Raw genomic sequence first — 22,619 nt, forward strand, 5'->3', positions numbered from 1 at the left:
TTTTTTTTTTTTTTTTTTTTTTTTTTTTTTTTTTTTTTTTTTTTTTTTTTTTTTTTTGAGAATCAGTTGTATTTTTTCTGCCATGATTGCCTATCAATCTCTCTCCGACTTTTTCCTTTTAATATCTATGATATTTTAGATTAGATGGTGACTTTAGTGAATATATTCAACAAGTTATAAGAAAATTTTGTCGTCGCTAATAGACTGTACGTCTGTTTATCATAGGTATGGTGTATCTCCATTTGAATATGTGCTTGGCGAATCTGGAGGAAGCTTACAGTTAGCGATCATAAATGTACAGATCAAGTGGCCGGCTGGGCCAAGTCCTCAATATCCCGATGCTCTTCATCAGTTTGTGAAGTGGATGCTTCAGCCACAGGCTGCAGTCCGTCCGCGCATTGATGATATTGTAATTCATGTTGACAAGCTTATCTCAAAGTTCAACTGAGACATAATGGAAATGAGGCAAACATCGGATCCTTATTCTCGTTGGGAGTTAAATTACATTGAGCTACCTGGCTTTTCATGGCTGACAACTGGCATTACTTGCTGTGGAAATAAAGCAGGAGCTGTTCCTATTCCAATGTTATACAGTTAATCGTCATAGTATAGGCAATTGCTCAATGTTCTTGGACTATCCATGAGAATCATATAGCTATAATATTTTTGTAATTTATACAACTACAGATTATTCTCATCTTCTTGATTATAGTTGCAGAAAATGCACCATTGTGCTACCCACATAATTTATGTTTCTTGAAGCGTATATTTGTCTTCAAGAGTTTCCTGAGCCTAATATCGCTCCCTAGCATTAAATTATGCTATTATATGAATGTATATTGATTGAATTACCTCGATATATCATTCAGTGCTTTAGCAATTATTCTTTCTTCAGCTTTGCATCACATTAAATTTAGCATCAGGTCATATCTTTCAGACTAAATGGTTACATGATACCCGCGAAGGAAAGCTGAGGTCCCAGAAACTTGAATTTGTCTTAAATGGATTGATGATGTACAGGTCTCCATTGAGGACTTCAAGTGTGTTCTTCAAGAAGATATTTGATTAAAAGCTTCGTGTACTGCAACAAGAATTGGAATATCACAAATGAAAGAAAAAGATAAATCCTCGGAATTTACGCTGTACTGCAACGAGATCAAGTGGGTAAAACATAATTCTTTGTTTTGCTTTATTTCCTGCCATATTGATTGTATGTTGCAAATAATTTGGGTTCTACAGGGGAGTGGGAATTTCATTTTATAATATTGATTTGACTAATCTTCAAAGCTACTGTCCCTACAGGAATCAAATTAGGGAATTAATTCTCCACTTCCAAGCCGCCGCCCCCGTACCCTTGGAAATGTTCTGGATGCCAAGCCACTGCATGCTTCTCTACTCTTGTTAGTTTACAATTTGACATTCAGATAAATAATAAATAGATGTTTTAGATAGCTGTTTGCAAATTTAGATATGCTTTTAAATTGCACGGCTTTGAAGAATATTGTTGAAATGAAGGTGAGTAAGAAGTGAAAATACAGTATTCATAAATGTTAGTTTCTGTTAAAAGTTCTCTTGGAATCTAACGAAATTCTGATCAATGTTTTGGATTAAAAATATCCTATCTTCTAGCATCGTTAACAATTTATTGCTTAGTTGGATGTTTAGGTATAAATTAAGGTGAATCCCATTTTATAAGAACAAAGCAAGGGAGAGATGACAATTATATGGAAAGAGTTCTTGCCAGGGAACTCTCCCATCCCATATATCTTTGGAGGTTTCGCCATTGTTTTTGGAATCACTTCTGCTGTTCTTTTTTTCCTTGCTTGCTCTCACCAAATGCAGATGCGAAATTCTCCTATCAACGACGACAAAGAAAAACCAAGCAAGAACACAGGAAACGAGCAGTTTGATACTACTCCAAATATAGCCGTAATCATGGCTGGGGATGATCATCCCAGGTACATGGCAAAGCCTGTCTCTTTTGTTGGGAATTAGTGAGTTGATGAGCGTTGAAGAAAGAAAAGTAGAAACTGTTTGGTTATAGTGAGATTCATAGAGAAATGTATGGAAAGTAGTGTCATAAAGAAGTGAGATAAATTTTCAACTACTTGACCTAAGAACTGAGCTCTTACTACAAGAAACTTTCTTCAGTTTTGTTGTACTAATCTATTTCTGATTAAAAAAAAAAAGTGATCTTCTTTAGGATTAGTTCATCTCTTACTCGAAAATTAAGTCCCATAGACCTGAAATCAGATGGCAACCGTAGTTTACAGAGAAACATACTACATGCTCATGAGAACCCAGAAGGTAACTTGTGTCAGACAAACTAGTAAGTGCAGGGGCCAAGTGGCCTTTGCAAGGTCCTCCCATCCCTAGAAGCAGATATCTAGGCAGCAGTAGCGACCCAAGCCAGCACGACTATAAATTCAAACGGGGTGGGGATTGTGTGTGTGTGTGTGTGGTTGGGGGAGAAAGAGAAAGGGAGAGGGAACTTACAATCCTCTGCAAAACCCATCACCTCTAGACTTGGTTTCCCCTTGAGGAGGTACAATTGGAGGGTATGGCTGATATTGACCATGTTGCATTGGATCACACACAGGTGGGGCAACGGCTGGTCCAGTATCTTTAAAAGTATACTACGGACAATAAATTCAGAACAAACTTTCCTACAATAATTGGTATCTTCCCTTTTTTCTTCCTTCAAAGATAACTACTGTAAACAAGAATAAGTAGAGATGAAGAGTTGAAAAGTTACCCATTGCTTGTCTGAAAATCAAATTCATCTGGCATGAATAGTTCTTTACTTTAAGTGGATTTCTATCCTTTGAGCATCTTATCTTGCAAAAGCAGCTACAACTAATGAACAATCATTGGAGGTTGAATGTGCATTGAATTATGCAGGACATAGAACAGGGTGAGGATTCAAGTTGTTCACTTTTGCATATAAAAACTACGATTGCTTATGAAGTGGTTGCTTTGCATTGTGAATTTCTACATCTACTGACAGAAGGATACAATGTGAGCAGTTGTTTGTGAGGAAAGAAAATAGGCAGTTGTGCAGCAAGACACCACCAAACTTAACTCCAACTGCATAACAACAAGCTACATTCGGAATACTGCTGCCTCAAGGAGAATATGTGTGAGGAGCGATACGAACATCGACACGTCTTTAGGGGAAATCCCGATTTTCACCTCGGCAATGGTACCACCCATAGCCTTAAATATGTCTAGTTGATATATTTGTAGTGTTTTGTTCAGATTTATGGCATATATTATAAACTTGTTTGTGGAGTAGTACGTTTATAGAGATGGGAATAGGGCAAATCTATGAGCAGGAAGGACAGGTTTGAATTTAGGTCTATTCTTGTACATGCCTATGTTGAATAATCCAAGCCCTTTAGAATAAATTAAGTAGCCACTCTCCGTATAAGAATGGATTGTATCCAAGAAAACACAAGGGTAGGGGGTTGGGAACTACTTAGAACTATGAGCTAGTTCGGTGAAAAATGACAGAACAGACATATTTGGAGAGACATAAGATCATAGTTAAAGATACAATTGTTGGCCATGAGCTTTTAAAAAGTAACTATTGGCCCAAAGAGAACATTATTATAATGAATATCCAAAGATTTGGACAACTTTGAATTGTCTTTTTCAGTTCTTCAACTGCAGCCATTAAGGGCAGAAAGTTCCAACTTGCATGTGGTGCTAAGCTACTATTATAAGGTACGGCTTGTATATTCATTAACAAAATACTAAAAATGGGCCTTCTCAGGTACACTATTTGTTTCCCCTCCTCTCTCTGTACTCACAGAAAAAGATGAAGTAAAAAGGGAAAAAGAAAAGTTCCTGTTCATTATAATTTAAAACAGCTTGAGTTCTGAACACTTCTCTGTTATATTTGAACTGAGATTTTCCTTGCGTTACGTGAATTTTTAGCCATATTTTAGTATTAGAAAAGAAAAACTTGGTAAAGATGACATGAAGATATAAAGGGGGAGTAAATGTCGAGCTTTCGAAAAAAAATGAATGGGGCTCCCGTAATGTGCCAGCGATATGAAGATAATAACACCAGGCGGTGTGCCAGCTAGGACACTGGGCTCCGAAAGGGGATGGATTGTGAGATCACACATCGATTGGAGAGATGAACGAGTGCAAGTGAGGACAATGGGTCTCGAAAGGGGGGTGGATTGTGAGATCCCACATCAATTGGAGAAGAGAATGAAACATTGTTTATAAAGGTGTGGAAACCTCTCCCTAGCAGACTCATTTTGAGAGAAAACCAGAAACGGAAAGTCCAAAAAGGACAATATCTACCCGCGGTGGGATTGGGTTGGGTTGTTACACGAATAGTGTTTGACGACATTGTGTTGATTACATAACCATATCTTGGATTCTCACGTGGAGGCTGTGTGCGAAGGGCAAGGTGCAAAAAAGGACAAACACCAAGAATGATACATGGGCCAAACACTGTCTAGTGAGTCTGCATAACAAGTCATGGTGAAAGGGGAAGAGAGTGGGGAACAACTAAGCCATGTTTACGAGTGAGGGGGGCAAGGGATGGCCAAACCATCTGGATTTTTGAACTCTTAACTTTGTTTTGTTCCTGTCCTTCCTATCAATGAGGTCCCCATTAATAGGACTACTCACTTACCTCAGCCAAATGATGTGCAACAAAAAACCAGCTATTCTTTTGTCTAAACTCCAAAACTTCAAACGGACCCTTGAATGCAACATTTGAGTTGTTTTTGTTGGTTTAATCTTGAAAACCAACCAAGTTTTCTCTGATACAACACAAGAAAATGATACCCATTTGTTCATGTTTATTGATTCTTTACATTCTTTTCACATGGAAGAGAGAGAGAGAGAGGAAAGCATGAAAAAAGAAAACTGGTCATTTCAAGAGTGAATGCAGAAGTAAATTATGGGAGCTGTCTGTCTGATAACAGTTATTTCACTTATGAACACTGTTTCAGAAGGAAGTAGCAACAATAGCAAAAGGACATTTGCTTCCTTTCCAGTTCATTTCATTAAAGCTTTAATTAATCCTTGAAACTAGAAATGACATTTTCCAAGGAGCTGGATTGCCAATTGGGCTATGGCACACCCATTTTTATGGAACCAAATAATTGAGCTGAAAAAAAAAAAAAACACAACCAAACAAACAAACAAACAGGAAAACAGCCACGTTCATCAACCTGAAACATGAGTCACAATCCTGCTTTCTGAGGCCCTGAACCTGCAAATACAAAGAAGACAGAAAAACCAAAAAAAACAGGCAGATTTTTCTTTTCTCTTCTTTTTCTTTCTTGTATGTGACAAATTTTCTGAGTTGTTTGCTCTGTAAACCTAACTCCTTGTTGGGTTTGTTGCATTTTGTTCTTCCTCAGGGTGAAAATACATTAAACAGGAAAAGAAAACAAATGGAAGAACCAAAAGACAGAAAGGAATAAGAATTCTGAAGGTGAGATAGGTAATGTAAGGGTTATGCAGATGTCCATTTCCATGCTATTTAAGAACATGAGTCTTATATTCTCTCTAGTTTTGTAGGGCTGAGCTAACCCATCTCTCTGCATTTAAAGCTACCTCTTCTAATAATGACAGAATGCAGAGAAGAGTTAAGATGATTGCCATCTTCTGTGATGAACCAACCCCCCCATGTCCTTTCAAATTCAAGAAACTTTAGCATGTTTGTATATCTTTTGCAATTGGAAGGATTTCTCTTTCATGGACACCTTCTAGCTGTCTTCTGCTCAGTGAAAAAGTCAGAGAATTTATTTGCCTTTGGATTTCCAGGTGGTGCAGTGAGGGTTTTTATCTCTACCCACTAAGAACTTGTGTGTTTTTTTTCATGTTTTTTTAAAAAAATTGGGCTTTGTAGCTTTCATATAATTAGAGAAGCCTGTTTGGTCAGAGAGGTAGCAAAAGGGTATGAATGGTTTCCTCAGGTGTCTAAATTCAGCCTTCCCCAATTCTGTTCTTGTTCTTGTTCTTGTTCTGTGTGTTTCTTAAACTCCTCGAATTGCTTGTGTCCAGTTATGGAGCCATCCCAAATGTTTGGAGTTTCAGAAGAATGTCACAGCAGTGAATCTGGTTGGACTATGTATATTGGATCCCCTGCAGCTGCTGATGGTTCCAGTGATGTTGATACTGGTGCAGCTTCTGATGAAGAAGAAGATGAAGAACACAAAGGCTATTATGATATTAACCAAGATGACAGCGATGACTCCATGGCTTCTGATGCTTCTTCAGGCCCAAGTCATCAACAAAGACGCCACCCATTTGGAGGGATGAAGAATCCCCCCCATGCTTTGCTGCCTCTCTTCACCCACCAGAACAAGCCAAACTCTTGCTTCGAAACCAAACCCAAACCCAAGCCCAAACCCAAGAAGCCATTAAAGAAGAAGCAAAGAGCTGAAAGAAAAGAAGTGAAAGAGCCAAAGAGCTCAGTTCAGAGCAGCTCCAAGGCAAGAAAGTGCATCTGGATGGGTAAAAGAAACTAAGGGGAAGAAGCTCAGTTCTTCTCTTCATTGGGTATTTCATTTATGTTTGTTCCTATGTTTTCCTCTACTTATGTTCTGTGGTTCCTGTTCTTTTTGTGTAACAAGCAGCCATTTATTTACAACAATCCAGACAAACAAACTACAGTGATCCATATGAGCTTCACATTAGCCATTAATGGATGTTTTTCCTTACAGAAACCGAGCTTCTAAAGAACACATAAATGGATGTTTTTTTTCCCTTATTTTTCTCCATTGCCCTCTTTTCACTAAATAAAAAAAAGTATTATTATTTTCAAAAAAATTTAAAAAATTGAAAACAGATAATTTTACAAGGATAGGTAAGAAAAAGTGTTTAGACAATCCCACGTGGTCGAATGCGATATCGAATTTGACCTTTATAGTTTAAAAATAACAACGATAATCCATGTGACTTATATATTTATAGATTACCGTCACATCAAAATATTTTGGTAAAAAAAAAACGAGGGTTAAATATTATAAAATAATAAAATGAATTTTTGAGTAATGTTTTTATTTTATTTTTTAATATTGTTCCAAATCTTAGAAGGTACATTTTGTGATTAATATGTGGTAAAGTATTAAGAACAAAATTGTTGACATAATGATTTATTATTATTTAATTTTATTGATTCGAAATTTAATGTGTTATTATTTTGGTGAAGGAAATAATATGTATGCGGAAAACGACGTGGTTTTGTGTCAGAGAGAAAATTGTTGGTGCGCACGTGGAGAGAGAGTGGGTTTATTTTTTTAATTTTTTTAATTTAAAAATTTTAAAAATAAATAATAATAATATTAATAATAGTAATAATTAGGAGAAAGATATTGACAAGTGTGCAGAAAAGGGGGCCAATATGAAGAGCAATGCTTCCCCATAACCCTACAACTCTTCTTAAATGTGCCTTCTTATTTGCATCTTTCACTCCAATAATACTCTTTCCACTATTTTTCATTTTTTTAAATATATATGTTATTTTATATTTTATAAAAAAAAAATTAGATATTCAAATATAGATAAATATAATTTTTTTATTTGTAGAAAATATATTCGTGTTAAAAATAAGAGAGTAGAGTAATTACCGAAAAGACAATGGAGTCAACCGAACAACGAATGAGAAGTAAAGATGTCCACTTATTCCGTAGGGGTGGGCCCCCATGGGCACCTGCCCCGAATGGAGCGGAAAATTATCGTTTGAACATAGAGGGAGTGGAGAGAGATTTCTCCCCGTTAAATAAACGGGGACGGAGATTATATTCCCTATCCCCACTCCGTCTCGTCTAAACATTATATTTGAATTTTAGTTCATGAATTTTCAATAAAACTTATTTTTTTCTAATTTTTTTTAAAATTATTTATGGGCCTCCCATAAAACTTATTATTATTTAACCTAAATAAAATTAAAATTATTTTAGAAGGAGCCCGGGCCCAAATCATATAGGAAGCATGTCAAAATGATGGGCTTTTAGGCAAAAGCAACTTGCAGGCCGGCCCATTATAAAAAAGCCCAAATTACCCATTTCATGATCTCATCCACTTTTGTGGCCCAAGAAGTTCATTGTTCACACATTTACCCCTTAATTATAAATTATTTACCGAATTTACACAAATTTGGTAAACGGATGATCATATTTTGTAAAAGAACTCAAAACAATTTGACAATTTCCATCACTTGCTGACATCGAGGAGCTTCTTTAATGGCTGTGGTGGCGCCGCCATTCTCCTGCCGTTACCGCGCTCCAACAACCATACGTAAACTAACTTCCAGCTCAATTTTAAAATGTTCCTTGCTTTTAATTTCATCTCCAAAATCATCCTTCTCTGTTTCTGCTCAAACCCATCAAGCTCAATCCATCAAGCTGGTTTCTGAACTCTCACTTCTTGAAGAGATTTGCGAGCTCTGTGAAGCGAGTGATCTCAATGGAGCTTTTGATTTTCTTCAGAGAGGATGGAAGAACAATGGTGGTTATGATTTGGTGCAGAGAAAAGAAGCCATGGGTGTGTTGTTGCAGAAATGTGGGCAGTTTAAAGACGTTGAAATTGGCCGCGAACTTGATGAAATGTTGCGCGTCTCCTCTCAGTTCAGCGGCGACTTTGTTCTCAATACCCGTCTCATCACTATGTACTCCATGTGTGGGTATCCTTCCGATGCTCGATTGGTTTTTGATCGTTTGCAGAACAGGAATTTGTTTCAGTGGAATGCACTTGTTAGTGGGTATGTTAGAAATGAACTCTACGACGAGGCGATTCACACTTTCATTGAGTTGATATCGGTAACTGGGTTTCAACCTGATAACTTTACACTGCCTTGCTTGATTAAGGCCTGTACAGGGAAGTGTGATGTTCGTTTGGGGCAATCGGTTCATGGGATGGCGGTGAAAATGGGATTCATCATGGATTTGTTTGTGGGTAATGCGATGATTTCGCTGTATGGAAAATGTGGCCTTGTAGACGAAGCCATCAAGGTGTTTGACAAAATGCCTGAACGAAACTTGATATCATGGAATTCGTTGATTTGTGGGTTTTCTGAGAATGAATTATGGCTGGAAGCTTTTGGTGCGTTTAGGAGGCTTTTGGAGAGTAGCGATGGCTTGATTCCGGATGTTGCTACAATAGTAACTTTGTTGCCTGTGTGTTCAGGAGAAGGAGATGTAGATATGGGAATGGTAATTCATGGGATGGCACTGAAACTGGGGCTTGTTCGTGAACTAATGGTATGCAATGCTTTGGTTGACATGTATTCAAAATGCGGTTATTTATCACAAGCAGCACTTTTATTTCATAAGATTGAGAACAAAAATGTAGTTTCTTGGAATTCCATGGTTGGTGCATATTCTAGGGAAGGATTCGTATATGAAACATTTGAACTGTTGAGAAAGATGTGGATGGAAGAAGAAATGATCAAAGTAAACGAGGTCACCATTTTGAATTTGTTACCTGCTTGTGTGGAAGAAACTGAACTGTTGAGTTTGAGGGAACTTCATGGATATTCACTCAGACATTGGTTTCAATACGATGAATCGATAAATAACGCGTTCATAGCCGCCTATGCCAAGTGTGGATCATTGAGTTCTGCTGAGCATATCTTCTCTGGTATGAATACTAAGTCAGTTAGCTCTTGGAATGCAATCATAGGTGGATATGCCCACAATGGTGATCCACGAAAGGCTTTTGATTTTTATTTTCGGATGAGACGTTCGGGCTACTTTCTTGACGATTTTAGCATCAGTACCCTACTATTGGCTTGTGCCCGTTTGAGACATCTACAATATGGTAAAGAGATACATGGATTTGTTCTAAGGAATGGATTAGAGATGGATTCATTTGTAGCTGTCTCATTACTATCACTTTATATCCATTGTTCTAAACCATTCTATGCCAGAACTTTCTTTGAGAGGATAAAAGTTAAAAACTCAGTGTGTTGGAATGCAATGCTTTCAGGCTATTCTCAAAACGAACTTCCAAACGAAGCAATCTCTCTCTTTCGTCAAATGCTTTCTGAAGGACTCAAACCGAACGAGATCGCCATGGCGAGTGTCCTTGGGGCTTGTTCTGAGCTATCAGCCCTGAGTCTAGGAAGAGAAGTTCATTGCTTTGTCTTGAAAAGCCGTCTTATAGAAGACAATTTCGTTGCTTGTTCGCTCATGGACATGTATGCCAAAAGCGGCTGTTTGGGACGATCTCAACGAATATTTAACGGGTTAAACAAGAAAGAAGCAGCTTCATGGAACGTGATGATCACAGGATTTGGTGTGCATGGACAAGGTAACAAGGCCGTGGAGCTGTTTGAGGAGATGCAAAGATTAAATAAGCAGCCTGATAGGTTCACTTTTCTTGGAGTTCTCCAGGCATGTTGTCATGCTGGATTGGTATCAGAGGGGCTATATTATCTTGCTCAAATGCAGAGTTTGTACAAACTAGAACCGGAACTCGAACACTATGCTTGTGTGATCGACATGCTCGGTAGAGCAGGTCGACTAAACGAAGCTTTAAACCTCATAAATGAGATGCCTGAAGAACCAGATGCTAAAATCTGGAGCTCATTGCTCAGTTCTAGTAGAACTTACGGTGATCTAGCAATGGGAGAAAAGGCTGCTGAGAAGTTGCTTGCACTGGAAGCAAACAAAGCTGACAGCTACATTTTGCTCTCTAACTTGTATGCAACAGCAGGAAAATGGGATCTTGTGCGAATGGTGCGACAGAAAATGAAGGATCTCAACCTTCAGAAAGCGGCTGGCTGCAGTTGGATTGAACTTGGAGGTAAAATCTATAGTTTTATAGCGGGTAACGACTTGTCGATCCTCGATTCAAACGAGATTCGAAAGATGTGGAATAGACTGGAGAAACAAATTGTGGAAATTGGCTACACACCTGATTCTAGTTGTGTTCTTCATGAATTGGAAGAGGAGGAAAAGATTAAGATATTGAAGGGGCATAGTGAGAAGCTAGCAATTTCCTTTGGCTTCTTAAACACGAAAGAAGGCACTACGTTAAGAATCTGCAAGAATCTAAGAATTTGTAGAGACTGTCACAATGCAGCCAAGTTCATAAGCAAAGCCGCCAAAAGGGAGATCATTATTAGAGACAATAAGCGTTTTCATCACTTCAAAAATGGGATTTGTTCATGTGGAGATTATTGGTAGAGGAAGATCATGAAACTATTTCTTGATTTTTCTTCAAGATTCTCAGATCAGTACCCAGAAAAGGAAATGGGGCAAATTGCAAAATGATCTTAAATTTGCTTAAAATCATAAACCAAGAAAAAAAGAATTGGAAGATCAAATTTTGATCAATGGGTTCATCAGTTACTGAAATGAAACTTAAACCCATCAATCTATATTGGGAGAAGAGAATGAAAAATGTCTATTCTTTATAATTATTTTTTAATTTTTATGTTTGAGCCCTTTATAAGGTTTGGCGAGAAGAGAACAATTTTGTAGCACTGTTATTATATTAATTCGTTTCCCATTCTCATTCCCACGTGAAGTTTCGTTCGCCGTTCAGAAAATTTAGAAGATAGAACAGTGATTTGAAGAGCGGCATGCCGTCGTCTGCATCAGCTCCGGCCTCTCCTCCGTCGGCGTCTCATTCGCAGAATTCTGCTACCCAACCTTCCCCGCGCAAACACTTGGTTTGTTTCTTCTTTATTCTCCCTCTCCTTGTTTTTCTGCTGCTTTTGCTGATTCCTTTTGGGTTTCAATGACTTTGCAGGCCGATGCTGCAACCAATAATGACGGACTTTTTGATGCGGACGAGAAGAAACCCGATTTATCGGATCAATTTGAGTATGACCCTTTCTTATTCTTCCTCTCTGTGTTTGATTTGAAGTTTTCCTTTGTTTTTGAAGTCGAAATCGGTACTGTTTCAATGTCTCAACAGTTTCAACTGCATTTCCTTTCACTTCGCGATCTTTTGGATGGTTTTCCCTCCGATTTGTTTGAATATTTTATTGGCGAAATTTATGAATAACGCACGTTTCTGTTCTCTTGTTGTCTCTGCGAATCGAAATTGAACATGAAGTTTTAGGTTGCCATAAGTTGCACATGTTCTCTGTAATCTGCCTTCAGAAAACTTTCCGATCCATTTTATGAAAAAAGAGATGTATTAGAAGGGAAAAAGAAAACCCTAGTTCGTTGCTTGCATCATCTCTAGGTTTCGTCAGAACTTTTGTTCATCAATGAAAGATAAAATTGGGAAGACTCAGTTTTCCTCAAGCACAAGTATATAAAACTACTACAAATCGAACCTTAGATATTCAAGTTTGTGAGAGAGACATCATTGTCATATTAGTTCTGATTGGGAATGTCCTTTGTTCATCCATGAAATGTGAAGGTTTGAACTCATAACAGTCAGTTCTTGCTCTCTAGTTTATTAATACTCTGACTGAACTGAAATCATGGCAATTATCTTTCTAAACCTCCGAAGTTAAGTTATGAACAAGAACAACATCTGGAAGTTGTTTAATCTTGTTTTCTTCTTCTTTTTTTCAGTTCTCGCCTTCATGAAAACTTAGTTACTTCTCCTCTGCTGCATGATTGAATTTACTATTTTGATCTTTGTTAGCTCTCATACAGTGACTGCCTATTATATTACCGTCTGTTATTGATTTTTGTGAGATCCCACATTGGTCGGAGAGGGGAACGAAACATTCCTTATAAGGGTGTGAAAACCTCTTCCTACTAGACGCATTTTAAAACCTTGAGGGAAAGCTCAGAAGGGAAAGTCCAAAGAGGACATTGTTGCTAGAGAGGGTTTGGGCTGTTACAAATGGTATCAGAGCCAGAGGATACCAGCCCCCAAGGAAGGTGTATTGTGAGATCCTACGTCGGTTGGAGAGGGGAACGAAACATTTCTTATAAGGGTGTAGAAACCTCTTCCTAGAAGGACAATATTTGCTAGCGGTGGCTTGGGCTGTTACAATTTTAGAGTTCTTGATTTAGTGAAATATGAGGAGACAGTTGTGTTTCGTTTTTTTTTTTTTTCCCGATAACCGGAGGCATTGGGGGCAACTCATGGCCTCCACTCTCGGGAGACTTGGCCTACCTGGGCTTCGCCTGCAGAGACAACTATCTGTGTATTAGCTTGTTTAAGGGCTACACTTTGCTTGCTTCCAATTATTCGTATATTGAACGCATGCCAATATGCAATAGTCTCCTTTGGACCCTTTGATTACAATATCTAAATTAACAAGAAGTTGTTCTTGATTACGATAGTGGATCAGTGTCGTGCTATGTTCTTTATTGTTTCCAGAGATTTTGATAATTTCAACTCCATTGAGAAGTACAAGAAGTATGAAGCTGACTACGCTCAACGCCTAATGGCCAAATACTTTTCAAAGAAAAACCTCTATGGAGGTAGGTATAATTGGTATATCTCTTTATTATATTTATTGATGCCCCCATTATTCCTGCATATGGAAACATCCACCATTTTTGCAGGAAACATCTATGAAGAGAACACAACCATTGACGACGAGATTATAAAGTCGAGCAGGTATAATCGAGAATCAGCTATTCATTTATCCTCGTTCTTGTAATTGTGATGATCATGAGGTGAAGTCTGTATGAATCTGTGTTACAGGTGGCCTTGTACACGCTCATTTGCTGACCCTTTGCAGGGTTTTGAAGATCACAGAAGCAGCTGTTCAACATCCACCATGGAAATCCACGGTACCATCTCAAATGGGAAGAATGCTGTGAAGAAGAGTGGATGATATACTTAGGATTGAAGAAGATGAAGCTCAGTATAGATGATTCTTGGTAACGCATTTTAATTATTTTAAACGCTTTTTAACTATTGACAAATATTCGCATTTAAATTATTTTCATTTCTTACGTTCATCTTGGAGTATAAAGATTTGAACCTTCAACCTTAAGAAAAACTATAGAATAGATGGCGAGCCAAAATCTTTAAATATGTTAAAAAGTAGAGAGTAGTGTTTCTGATTCGACGAGATTCAATTTAAATTTTAATACAGTGATTAAGAATTCAAAAGAAAAGTCCTAATTCTTAACTGTTCTTCCCTAAATGTTGTATTGATTTACAAGAAGAAAAGGAAGAGTTCATGAATGTGTTCATGCGTTCTGATTGAGCAATCCGTTTTCCGTAGGCATTATTATTATTTCCTTTTTTAATAAAATTTTCTTTTTCCGTTTACCATTTACGTGTTCAATTTTGTAAATTATATATAAAGTTAAATCAGTTTGTTGGAGCTCTCATAATTAAACTTCATAGCGTAATGCCTGTAGCGTGAAACCGATGGCGACACGCCAATTCCCTCGCTTCTTCCTCCGCTTTAATCCCATCCATACAGACACAACAAAATCCATTTCTATTGCCTTCTTCTTCTTCTTCTTCTTCTTCTTCTTCACTCAGAACCTCGACGGAAGCGGTGATGGCTCACCAGTTTGATCGGAGTGATCGCCTCGATTCTGTTGCATTCTAAAACGCCGTCTTCTAGATCGAACCACTCTGGACAATCGTGCTCTGGCAAACACGCAGAGAGGGGATCGTCGTCAGTAATCGCAAATGGCTGAATGGAACATGGAGAATAGCTTTTCTTCTCGTTTCACCGGAGCAGCGAATAATGGAAGCGGCAGCGTTCTGGTGATAATTTTCTACCTCTAATCTCTTCTTCTTCTTCTTCTTTTTTTTTTTTTTTTTCTTCTCTCCTTCTTTGGCGGGAAATGGGAACATATTTCAGACTTTGTGGGAACCAGCTGAGATATTGGGTTTGGAGCAACCGGCCCATCTCAAAATGGGCCTATTTTGCTAATGGCCCAATACGATTTGTATGGGCCGAGTATATTAGTAACTGCCAACAATAATTTCGGATGGAATAAAAATTGGAAGTAGGTCATTAAAATTTCATGTTTTTGTCTACTAAATTTCTAAATTTTAAAAATTGTAAACAATTTGAAGTATTTGAAATATTAAAAAAAAGAGTAAAAAATAATATAGTAATTTTGGAAAAATAGATAAATTGAAAGGAAATTTATTTATATTTTATATTTTATTTGTAATTTAGGCTGCAAGGAAAGTAAAGGAACACAGATGGGCATGCAGGGAGAAGAGAAGAATGTGAGGTCCAGCGAGCCAAGGGAAAAAAGAAAGAAGAGGAGGAGGAAGAATGAGAAAGGATCACGTGGCAAAGCACGTGAGTGGGAACACGTCATCAGAAAACCCTGTGAGAGATCTCGAAAATGACCCACCCATACACGACAGGTCAGTATGGAAAAGCGAGCACATGCTCCCAGCCTCCCCACTACCCTTTCTTTCTTTATTTATTTATTTATTTTCCTAAATTTATTTATTTATTATCTTAATTAAGTAAAATAGAAAATTACTTTGTCCACCCTCTCCTCTCTGCCTTTTTGGTGGGACCGGGCCCGGAAATTTGTGGGTCCTACCTGGCAGATTTCTCTCCACGTGACGCCGTCACGAGAAAGAGAGATGTAGAGATGGAGAGATTCAGATATCCCACCGCCCCTCGCATGCCCGGCACGTGCCTCCCCCCGTACTATTATTTCCCTGCCTTCCCTTCTCCCTTTTTCTTTTTCCTTTTTTTGATCCATCAATTCTAATTTCATCTTCCTACCATCTAAACCACCACTTTCTATTTCCGGCCTTTTACTTTTTTTTTTCTTTTTTTCTTTTTAACTAAATTTTTGTATGACTTACCTTCCAATTTCAAAACAATAATTTTATGCTATATTTTTATTATCATTTTATTTCTACATTATTATTTTATGATTTCAACTCTTACAAATTAACCAAAATTATTTCCTTTGCTTACTTTAAATATACCCTAAATTTAGTAAATATAATCACATATTTTTTTAATGAAATTAACTATTTCATGTTTTTCTAAAATTTTTAAGATACAACTTTGTTGGTTAAAAAATCAACATTAATTATTTATATTATTGAAATTCAAAAAAAATGAAACAAGACAATCTATGATTGGCATCAACGCATTTTCCAATAATTTAATAAACTTGTTGAATTTACACGGACTGGGGGTGACCAAACGCAAACGTAACGGAATCCGTTAAAACGGGGGAGAGACGGCGTGAAAAGTGGATGGATAAAGGCGGGGAATAGAGTTTGGTTTAGGGTCCCCACCGCACGCGAGGAGGCGGAGAGATGAAGGGCAGAGGATGGGCGCACGTGAGAGGGTTGGGGGAGATCACGTGCAGTGACCATTCAATTAAAACGACATCACTTAATACCCCTATCCGTCATCCTATTCTTTGGGCCCTTGTAGAAACTCAGGAACTAAATGGTCCCCTCTGACAATTTCCATCTCCCTCACATGCCCTTCCTCCTCCCTCTAAAATCCTCCCCATTAAATTTTTATTATTTATTTTTTTGGCATATACTTTAAACTCTCTCATACGTTACTGGGTTAGGACAATATTAATTTTAATAACCCATCCTCTTTATTATTATTATTATTATTATTATTATTATTTCATAAACTTTAATATAAAATAATAGCTGAAATTCAAATTTTAAAAAGAAAGCCGCCTTAGTCTACCATACAATGAACAATCCGCAAATTTAATTTTGAATTTTTGAGGGGCAAGAGAAAAAAAAAAAAAAAAAAAAAAAAAAAAAAAAAAAAAAAAAAAGCATCGCTTAAAAGAAAATNAAGTGGGTACTGCCAACGTAGTGTGTTGAGTTGGCCACGTGATGGAGGGGAGGGAGAGAGGATGTGATGGGCAAAACATTTTTTTAATCACGTGATACCTTCCGGATGAAACGGAGAAACTGCCACGCGTGCATTGACATCAAAAAAATCAATTTGTGTATTAGGCTGTAATTAAATTAAAGTAATGGAAAGTTTGATTGGATATTATGCGACAGTCACGCGCTTATGATTTGTTAACGGATCCCTAAACGGATTTCCTTCTCCAGAGAATGTTTATGTTACGGGGGAAACACTCTGTTCTGTTACCATAATAATAAATATCCTTTTTTTTTTTTCTTTTATTTAAATTACTATTTTTTTATTTTTTTATATTATTTATTTTACCGCCACCTCATCCACTTCATTAATTCCCGCCATTTCCGCGGCCGCTTTTGCTGCTTCCCCATAATACCTTTCCCCGTTCTTTGCGTACACTCATAATATTGTTTTATTAATATTCCAATTTTAATTTCTCTACTTTTAATTAATATAATTTCAATTAACTAAAATATTTTTTTTATTTAAATTAATGAATAGTTGTTTCTTTGTACGAGAATCTTTTGTTACTTTAGGAACCATACGTACATGTAGCTCTCACCCTACCTACCCTTGGAACTCTCAATTCACCTTTTTTTTTTTTTTTTTTTTTTTAACTTTATTTATGGTTTTTCTTTTCTCCACATAATTATAATATTAAAATATAAATTTATTTTGTTTTTTTTTTTAATTATTTTTTTCTTTTTGGGTGAGAGGGACATGAGCAGAGAGTTGCAGGGGTTTGGTCGGCTGTGCTAATCCGCAGTTTCCTTTTTACGAACGTCGTCGTTTTCCGCAGTTCTTTTTGCACGTGAGTTGCAGGTCAACTTCAACTACTTTGCCCCACTCACTCACCGCTCCTCCGCATTTTTTTACCCCATTTACCATTTTTTTATTCCGTAAAAATTACTACTCTTTTTTAACCGTCAGCACTTACATTAAAAAAAAAAAAAAAAAAAAAAAGNGGTAAATGGATAATTCTGGCGGCAGGTCAGATCAGCTACAAGATTCGGTTGCGTGAATTTAATTTAAATTAATGAAGCAATAAGCATATGATATAATATATATATATGTGTGTGTGTGTGTATACTGCTTGTTTATGTGACCTCCATGTTCTTCCAGTTTTATTAGCGATATTATATTAATAGCAAAGGGATGTGAACCTTATTATATTAAAAAAAAAACATATATGTTGCTAAATACATTGTCACGCCAAGCTGTTACCTGTTGCTTTATGTGCAGAAACATTGTCAATCATTTTCCAACTAAATCTAATTACATTAACCGGCTTCGTTTATAACTCTTTTTAAATTATTTTACTATAATAATTTATAAATTAATTCAGTTCACATTGGGATTTGTGGCATGATTATTTTTTTAATATATGATGTGTATTTTATTTATTAAATGGTATGGATTTCAAGCGTGGAAATTAGAATTTATTTGTTTTCAATTGCGTGTTCCCTAAAAAAATAAATACACTATTTTTTTTTATTATTAAAAAAAAAGGGATTAAAATGTGAAATTGATTGGCCTCCGTGAAGCGTTACTAGACACAGAAGCAAACGGGATGGGGAATTGGTGGAGTGTTGTGAGTAACGCCGTCACCCCGCCGCAACGTCGTCTGTCAAACGGCGTCGTGGAACAAATGGAAAACAACTACCTTCAATTCGGAAGGAGGGACAATCGCCGCGTGTATAAAAAGATCTGACTGTCACTGTAGGGAGAAAAGAGGGAGTTTCTTCCGACCTCAAGCCTCGTCTTCCGCCGCGCTGTTTGTTGTTCTCTTACAAACATTGGATTACAGAGACAAAAGAATTCGGATCGAAACCTGTTCTTTTGTCATTTTTATAAAAATCTTTGGAGTTTTCGAGTTTTTTGATTTAATCCGGCCAATTCTGAAGATAAGGTTGCTGAATTAAACTCCATTATCGTTTTGCTCAACCACTCTTCGAACTGGTAAAACCTTCTGAATTTCAATTTTGTTTTGATTTTAATTCTCGCGTTTGCTGTTCGTAGTGGAATGACTTCTTACGTGTATCTTGGATTATAGATCTTCTGAATTTTGGTGTGGTGAAGAATTGTTTTCTCCATAATTTGATGATCGGAAGTGATTTTCTTCGAGAAACAATCAGAATTCAGGAATCGCGCGAAAAGCAAGTACCGAATGCGAGTATAAGAAAACCTAGGTTTGTCGTGAAGAGACTGAGTTCGTTTCGTCTTGGAGATCTCCAGCAGCCGGAGAGTTGCTCCAGATAATTGTTATTTTGGCTGATTTCCATGCCTGGTGTGGATCTAAGAATTAATTCAAGAAATTCCACTCTCTTTTTCGCTCCGGAATCCAACAATCGAGCTCTGAATTTCCTGGAGCAGTTCCATTTCCGAAGCGATACAAATCAAAATTCCGTGAGAATTCATCTTCCTGTTGTGGAAGTTCAACTCCAAAATTGGCAAAAATTCCGATGGAACTTCCTCAACCCCGTCCGTTTGGAGCCGAAGGTACTTCCTCTTCCTCATAAATCCAATTTTAACTCGGATTGCTTATTTTCCATTTCAATTGTCTCTGCAATTACCAGTTCTGTTTGTTTTCAACTAGAAAATCGATTCAACTTTCACTTTTCAACAATAAAATAACCACAAAAATTTAGAATCCCGAAACAGAAATTGGTTTAACAGAATATAATCTTGAACGTGCTTGAACAGGAAGCAAATCAACACATGACTTCCTCTCACTGTACACCCATTCAAGTCCACAGCTAGATCCAAGACCATCTCAACAAGGTATTCATTAATTTCTTTTTCAATTTTGATCTGAAATATTTTTTTTTATGTTGAATTAAGGCCTGGGGCTTATATTTAAGAGGAAGGGAAAAGGGAAGGAAATCGAGAAACGTATATGCACGTGATACGCATTGAATCATGAATCCGGGGCCATCAAACATTTATAAAAGCGTAGTCTCAGGCAGGCAGGCAGGGCTGGCTGGGCTAACCGTATAAAAGCGTTGCCTCAGCGGTTAGCAGCTACCACCCAATTTCTGATTGGGAGTAGCGGCGTCACTCCGGGGACCCCTCTGGCCCTTGATTTGACATCTCACATGACCCGATTTCTTCCTCTTTTATTTTTTTTCCCATTTCTTCACACTACAGCTAAAAATTGATTTTCTTTCCTTTCGTCTTTTTCCTTTTTTAAATCTCCATTATCTACATATCATCTCAACTTGATAATTCATTTGAAGGTTGGAAGAGTGTGATTCAAAATCCTAGATACTTTTTTCTTTTTGGGGTGAAAAATTAGTTTAATAATGAGTAGTAGAAAGAGAATCTCCTCAAAAAATGAGTCTTACTAAAATTTGTAGCCACTGAATGATTTTTGCAATAAATTAGGATGGTTTTGGTTTAACAATTTAATTTCGGATCCAACAGGTGGTTATCTTAAAACACACGATTTCCTGCAACCACAAGAGCGCATAAGGAAGGGCAGTACCAAGGAAGAGACGGATGTGGAGACGCCACCGCCACCAGCACCGCCTCCTTCCGTCGAGCATGTTCTTCCCGGAGGAATCGGGACTTACAGTATAAGTCACGTTTCGTATTTAGATCAGAGGGTTCTGCCAAAGCCGGAAGGGTCAGTTTTCACTGGTGCTCGATCGAGTAGCAGCGCCGAGAGAAATGACGAAAACTCCAACGGAAGTTCTTTCGCGGGGGCCGGAAGTGGATTCACTCTTTGGGAAGAATGTGCATCAAAAAAGGGAAAGACAGGGAAGGAGAATATTGTGGGAGATAGACCCCATGGTATGAACTAACAAAACCTTCTCATTTGCATTATTGCATGCAAACACTAATATCATTCTATTATTATTTCAAGTTTTAGAATAATAAATAGTTGAAAATCGAATGGTACATAATCAGATCTGTTTTAATTTTTTTTTTTAATGATGTTAAAATTGGCTTAAAAGGAATAAATAAATAAATAAAATATCATTTTGGAATGTGAAATATGAGACTGCTTTGTATTTCCATTACTGATAATAATTACTATTTTTTTTATATTTTGTATTTCCAATACAATTTAACCTTAAAAATATTATAAAAATATTTTAATTTCTCTTGACGTTAGAGCTTATAGGTGTATATATTGGAATTTAAAAAATTATCAAAAAAAAAAAAAAAAAAAAACAATAGGGAAATTTATTTATTTATTTTAATCTTTGGGGCTGAAAAAATGAAGGAAAATAGAGAAATAAAGAATCGGGCTTAGAGTATCGGCTGGGCTATAAGGTATTTAGCCCATACAGCAAATCAGTAGTTTCTATTCTCTTCGCTATTTTTATTATTTTCTGTCAATTGTGGGTTGCGGACAGAACCTCGGGCGAGCGCGAGCCAATGGACGGCGTCCGTGGAGCGGCCGTCGCAATCCTCTTCCAACAACCATCACAACGCTTTCAGTTGTCTCTCATCCTCTCAGTCAGTTTTTATCTCTCTCTCTCTCTTTCTTCGTTTCAGTTCCATTCTGAAATTCGAACTGGAACTGATTCCAAGGAAATCTTAAATAGGCCGACAGGAACGAAGAACCCAACCTTCATGGAGATGCTCAAGTCGGCCAAGAGTACCTCTCAGGACGAGGAACTTGACGACGATGGTGACTTTGTCATCAAGAAAGAGACCTCTACCGCCAATAAAGGTATTATGCTAATACCAGACAACAATTCTTCCAAATTTCTACTTTTTACTGTATTCAATGCATCTCCTCGTTACAAAACGTTTCGAAATGTTTCTGCAGGAGGATTGAGGATTAAAGTTGATGGGAACAGCTCTGATCAGAAGGCGAACACTCCTAGATCAAAGCACTCTGCTACTGAACAGCGAAGAAGAAGCAAGATAAACGACAGGCAAGCGTTTCTTCTATTATTCAACTTACAGTTTGTTCGTTTATCAGTCGGTCAGTAAATTATTGCTGTTAAACGGAATGTCTTCGATGATTACCTTTTTTCTGATCTGCTTTGCTTATATACTCGATAATATGACGGCAGGTTGCAAAACCTGTAGTGTAAATTGCTGTAACGTTCATATTAGGATTGTAATTCTTGGAACGTTACAGCAATTTACTAGTATTTTAAAACATGATTTCAATTTATGACTACAACTTGAGCTTCATTACTTCTGGCCAAATCATAGTTTGATAGAATTTACACAATTCACACCCCTTTGTCGACTATATAAGGGGCATAGTAGTTGATTTCGTGTGTCAGCTTAGCTGTTTTTTTTAAGCTCTGGCGGGATACCTTTATGGATTAATCTCTATTGGAACGAGAAATGAACAATGTTATGCAGTGTTTTTTTCTGCACCCCTCTTGAAGTGTTCTTCGCAGTAGTTTCTGTAATAATTATACCTAAGCAGATGCTAGTAGGCACAAGTATAAAAGTCTTTATGTAGCTCCTCTAGCTTTTTAAAGTTTATTTGTCTAATGAACTTCTCTCTCTCCTATATTAAAGAGAGGTAGCATTGCTCTTGTAGGTTGGTACCAACTACTTCTTGTATAACATCTTTACTGCCTATTATACAGATTTCAAATGCTTAGAGGCCTCATTCCTCATAGTGACCAAAAGAGGGACAAGGCATCTTTCTTATTAGAGGTACGCTTCTTGTTAATTCCCTTTACTTTTTCCACGTTTCATTTTATTGACTTTGCAAATTTTTTTTTCAGGTAGTCGACTACATTCAATTCTTACAAGAAAAGGTCCAAAAGTACGAAGGTTCATACCAAGAATGGAATCGTGAAATGGCAAAACTGGTGCCCTTGGTAATTGCATGCTTCTAGCTTTTTTTTTTTTTTTTTTTTTTTTTTTTTTTTTTTTTTTTTTTTTTTTT

General features: G+C 37.1%; 4 protein-coding genes across 10 annotated transcripts in view; all 4 read left to right on the plus strand.

Annotated features, from left to right (window-relative positions):
• LOC111429733 (serine/threonine-protein kinase 16-like) overlaps positions 1-779 on the plus strand; it is a 4,349-nt gene extending 3,570 nt beyond the window's left edge. The window contains exon 6 of the mRNA XM_023065698.1: positions 226-779. Coding sequence (XP_022921466.1) covers positions 226-448 — 223 coding nt within the window. The 3' untranslated portion in view covers positions 449-779. The remainder of the gene's footprint in view (positions 1-225) is intronic.
• A 564-nt stretch (positions 780-1,343) lies between these two features.
• On the plus strand, positions 1,344-6,622 carry LOC111429737. 6 transcript variants are annotated; one of them, XM_023065704.1, is made up of 3 exons: positions 1,344-1,958; positions 2,600-3,202; positions 6,037-6,622. In XM_023065704.1, the coding sequence occupies exons 2-3, from the start codon at positions 3,136-3,138 to the stop codon at positions 6,501-6,503; spliced, it is 534 nt and encodes a 177-aa protein (XP_022921472.1). In that variant the 5' UTR covers positions 1,344-1,958; positions 2,600-3,135; the 3' UTR covers positions 6,504-6,622. The 6 variants fall into 6 exon arrangements, with proteins under 6 accessions (XP_022921472.1, XP_022921473.1, XP_022921477.1 ...); XM_023065705.1 differs by having other exon boundaries at positions 2,902-3,202; XM_023065709.1 differs by lacking the exons at positions 1,344-1,958; positions 2,600-3,202 and adding an exon at positions 4,885-5,478.
• Positions 6,623-8,190: 1,568 nt separating this feature from the next.
• Positions 8,191-13,377, plus strand: LOC111429727 (pentatricopeptide repeat-containing protein At1g18485). The gene is made up of 3 exons (XM_023065683.1): positions 8,191-11,653; positions 11,734-11,807; positions 13,273-13,377. Exon 1 carries the CDS (start codon positions 8,220-8,222, stop codon positions 11,163-11,165), a length of 2,946 nt encoding a protein of 981 aa, XP_022921451.1. The 5' UTR covers positions 8,191-8,219; the 3' UTR covers positions 11,166-11,653; positions 11,734-11,807; positions 13,273-13,377.
• A 5,087-nt stretch (positions 13,378-18,464) lies between these two features.
• Positions 18,465-22,619, plus strand: part of LOC111429728 (transcription factor BIM1-like) — a 5,750-nt gene continuing 1,595 nt past the window's right edge. Inside the window, exons 1-9 of one of the 2 annotated variants that reach the window (XM_023065684.1) lie at positions 18,465-18,709; positions 18,804-19,249; positions 19,454-19,531; positions 20,174-20,542; positions 21,112-21,214; positions 21,304-21,431; positions 21,531-21,639; positions 22,315-22,384; positions 22,456-22,551. In XM_023065684.1, the coding sequence (XP_022921452.1) occupies positions 19,213-19,249; positions 19,454-19,531; positions 20,174-20,542; positions 21,112-21,214; positions 21,304-21,431; positions 21,531-21,639; positions 22,315-22,384; positions 22,456-22,551 (990 nt within the window). In that variant the 5' untranslated portion in view covers positions 18,465-18,709; positions 18,804-19,212. The remainder of the gene's footprint in view (positions 18,710-18,803; positions 19,250-19,453; positions 19,532-20,173; positions 20,543-21,111; positions 21,215-21,303; positions 21,432-21,530; positions 21,640-22,314; positions 22,385-22,455; positions 22,552-22,619) is intronic. The other variant, XM_023065685.1, reaches the window with a different exon arrangement.

The sequence above is a fragment of the Cucurbita moschata genome, unplaced genomic scaffold (assembly GCF_002738365.1).
Source record: "Cucurbita moschata cultivar Rifu unplaced genomic scaffold, Cmos_1.0 Cmo_Scf00032, whole genome shotgun sequence".
Lineage (NCBI taxonomy): Eukaryota > Viridiplantae > Streptophyta > Magnoliopsida > Cucurbitales > Cucurbitaceae > Cucurbita > Cucurbita moschata.

Bases quoted from the DNA above. Each gene is read 5' to 3' on its own strand.
- LOC111429737 (XM_023065704.1), top strand. From the start codon at position 3,136: ATGTGTGAGGAGCGATACGAACATCGACACGTCTTTAGGGGAAATCCC. The intron at 3,203-6,036 runs GTACCACCCATA...GCTTGTGTCCAG, and splicing joins CGATTTTCACCTCGGCAATG to TTATGGAGCCATCCCAAATG.
- LOC111429727 (XM_023065683.1), top strand. From the start codon at position 8,220: ATGGCTGTGGTGGCGCCGCCATTCTCCTGCCGTTACCGCGCTCCAACA.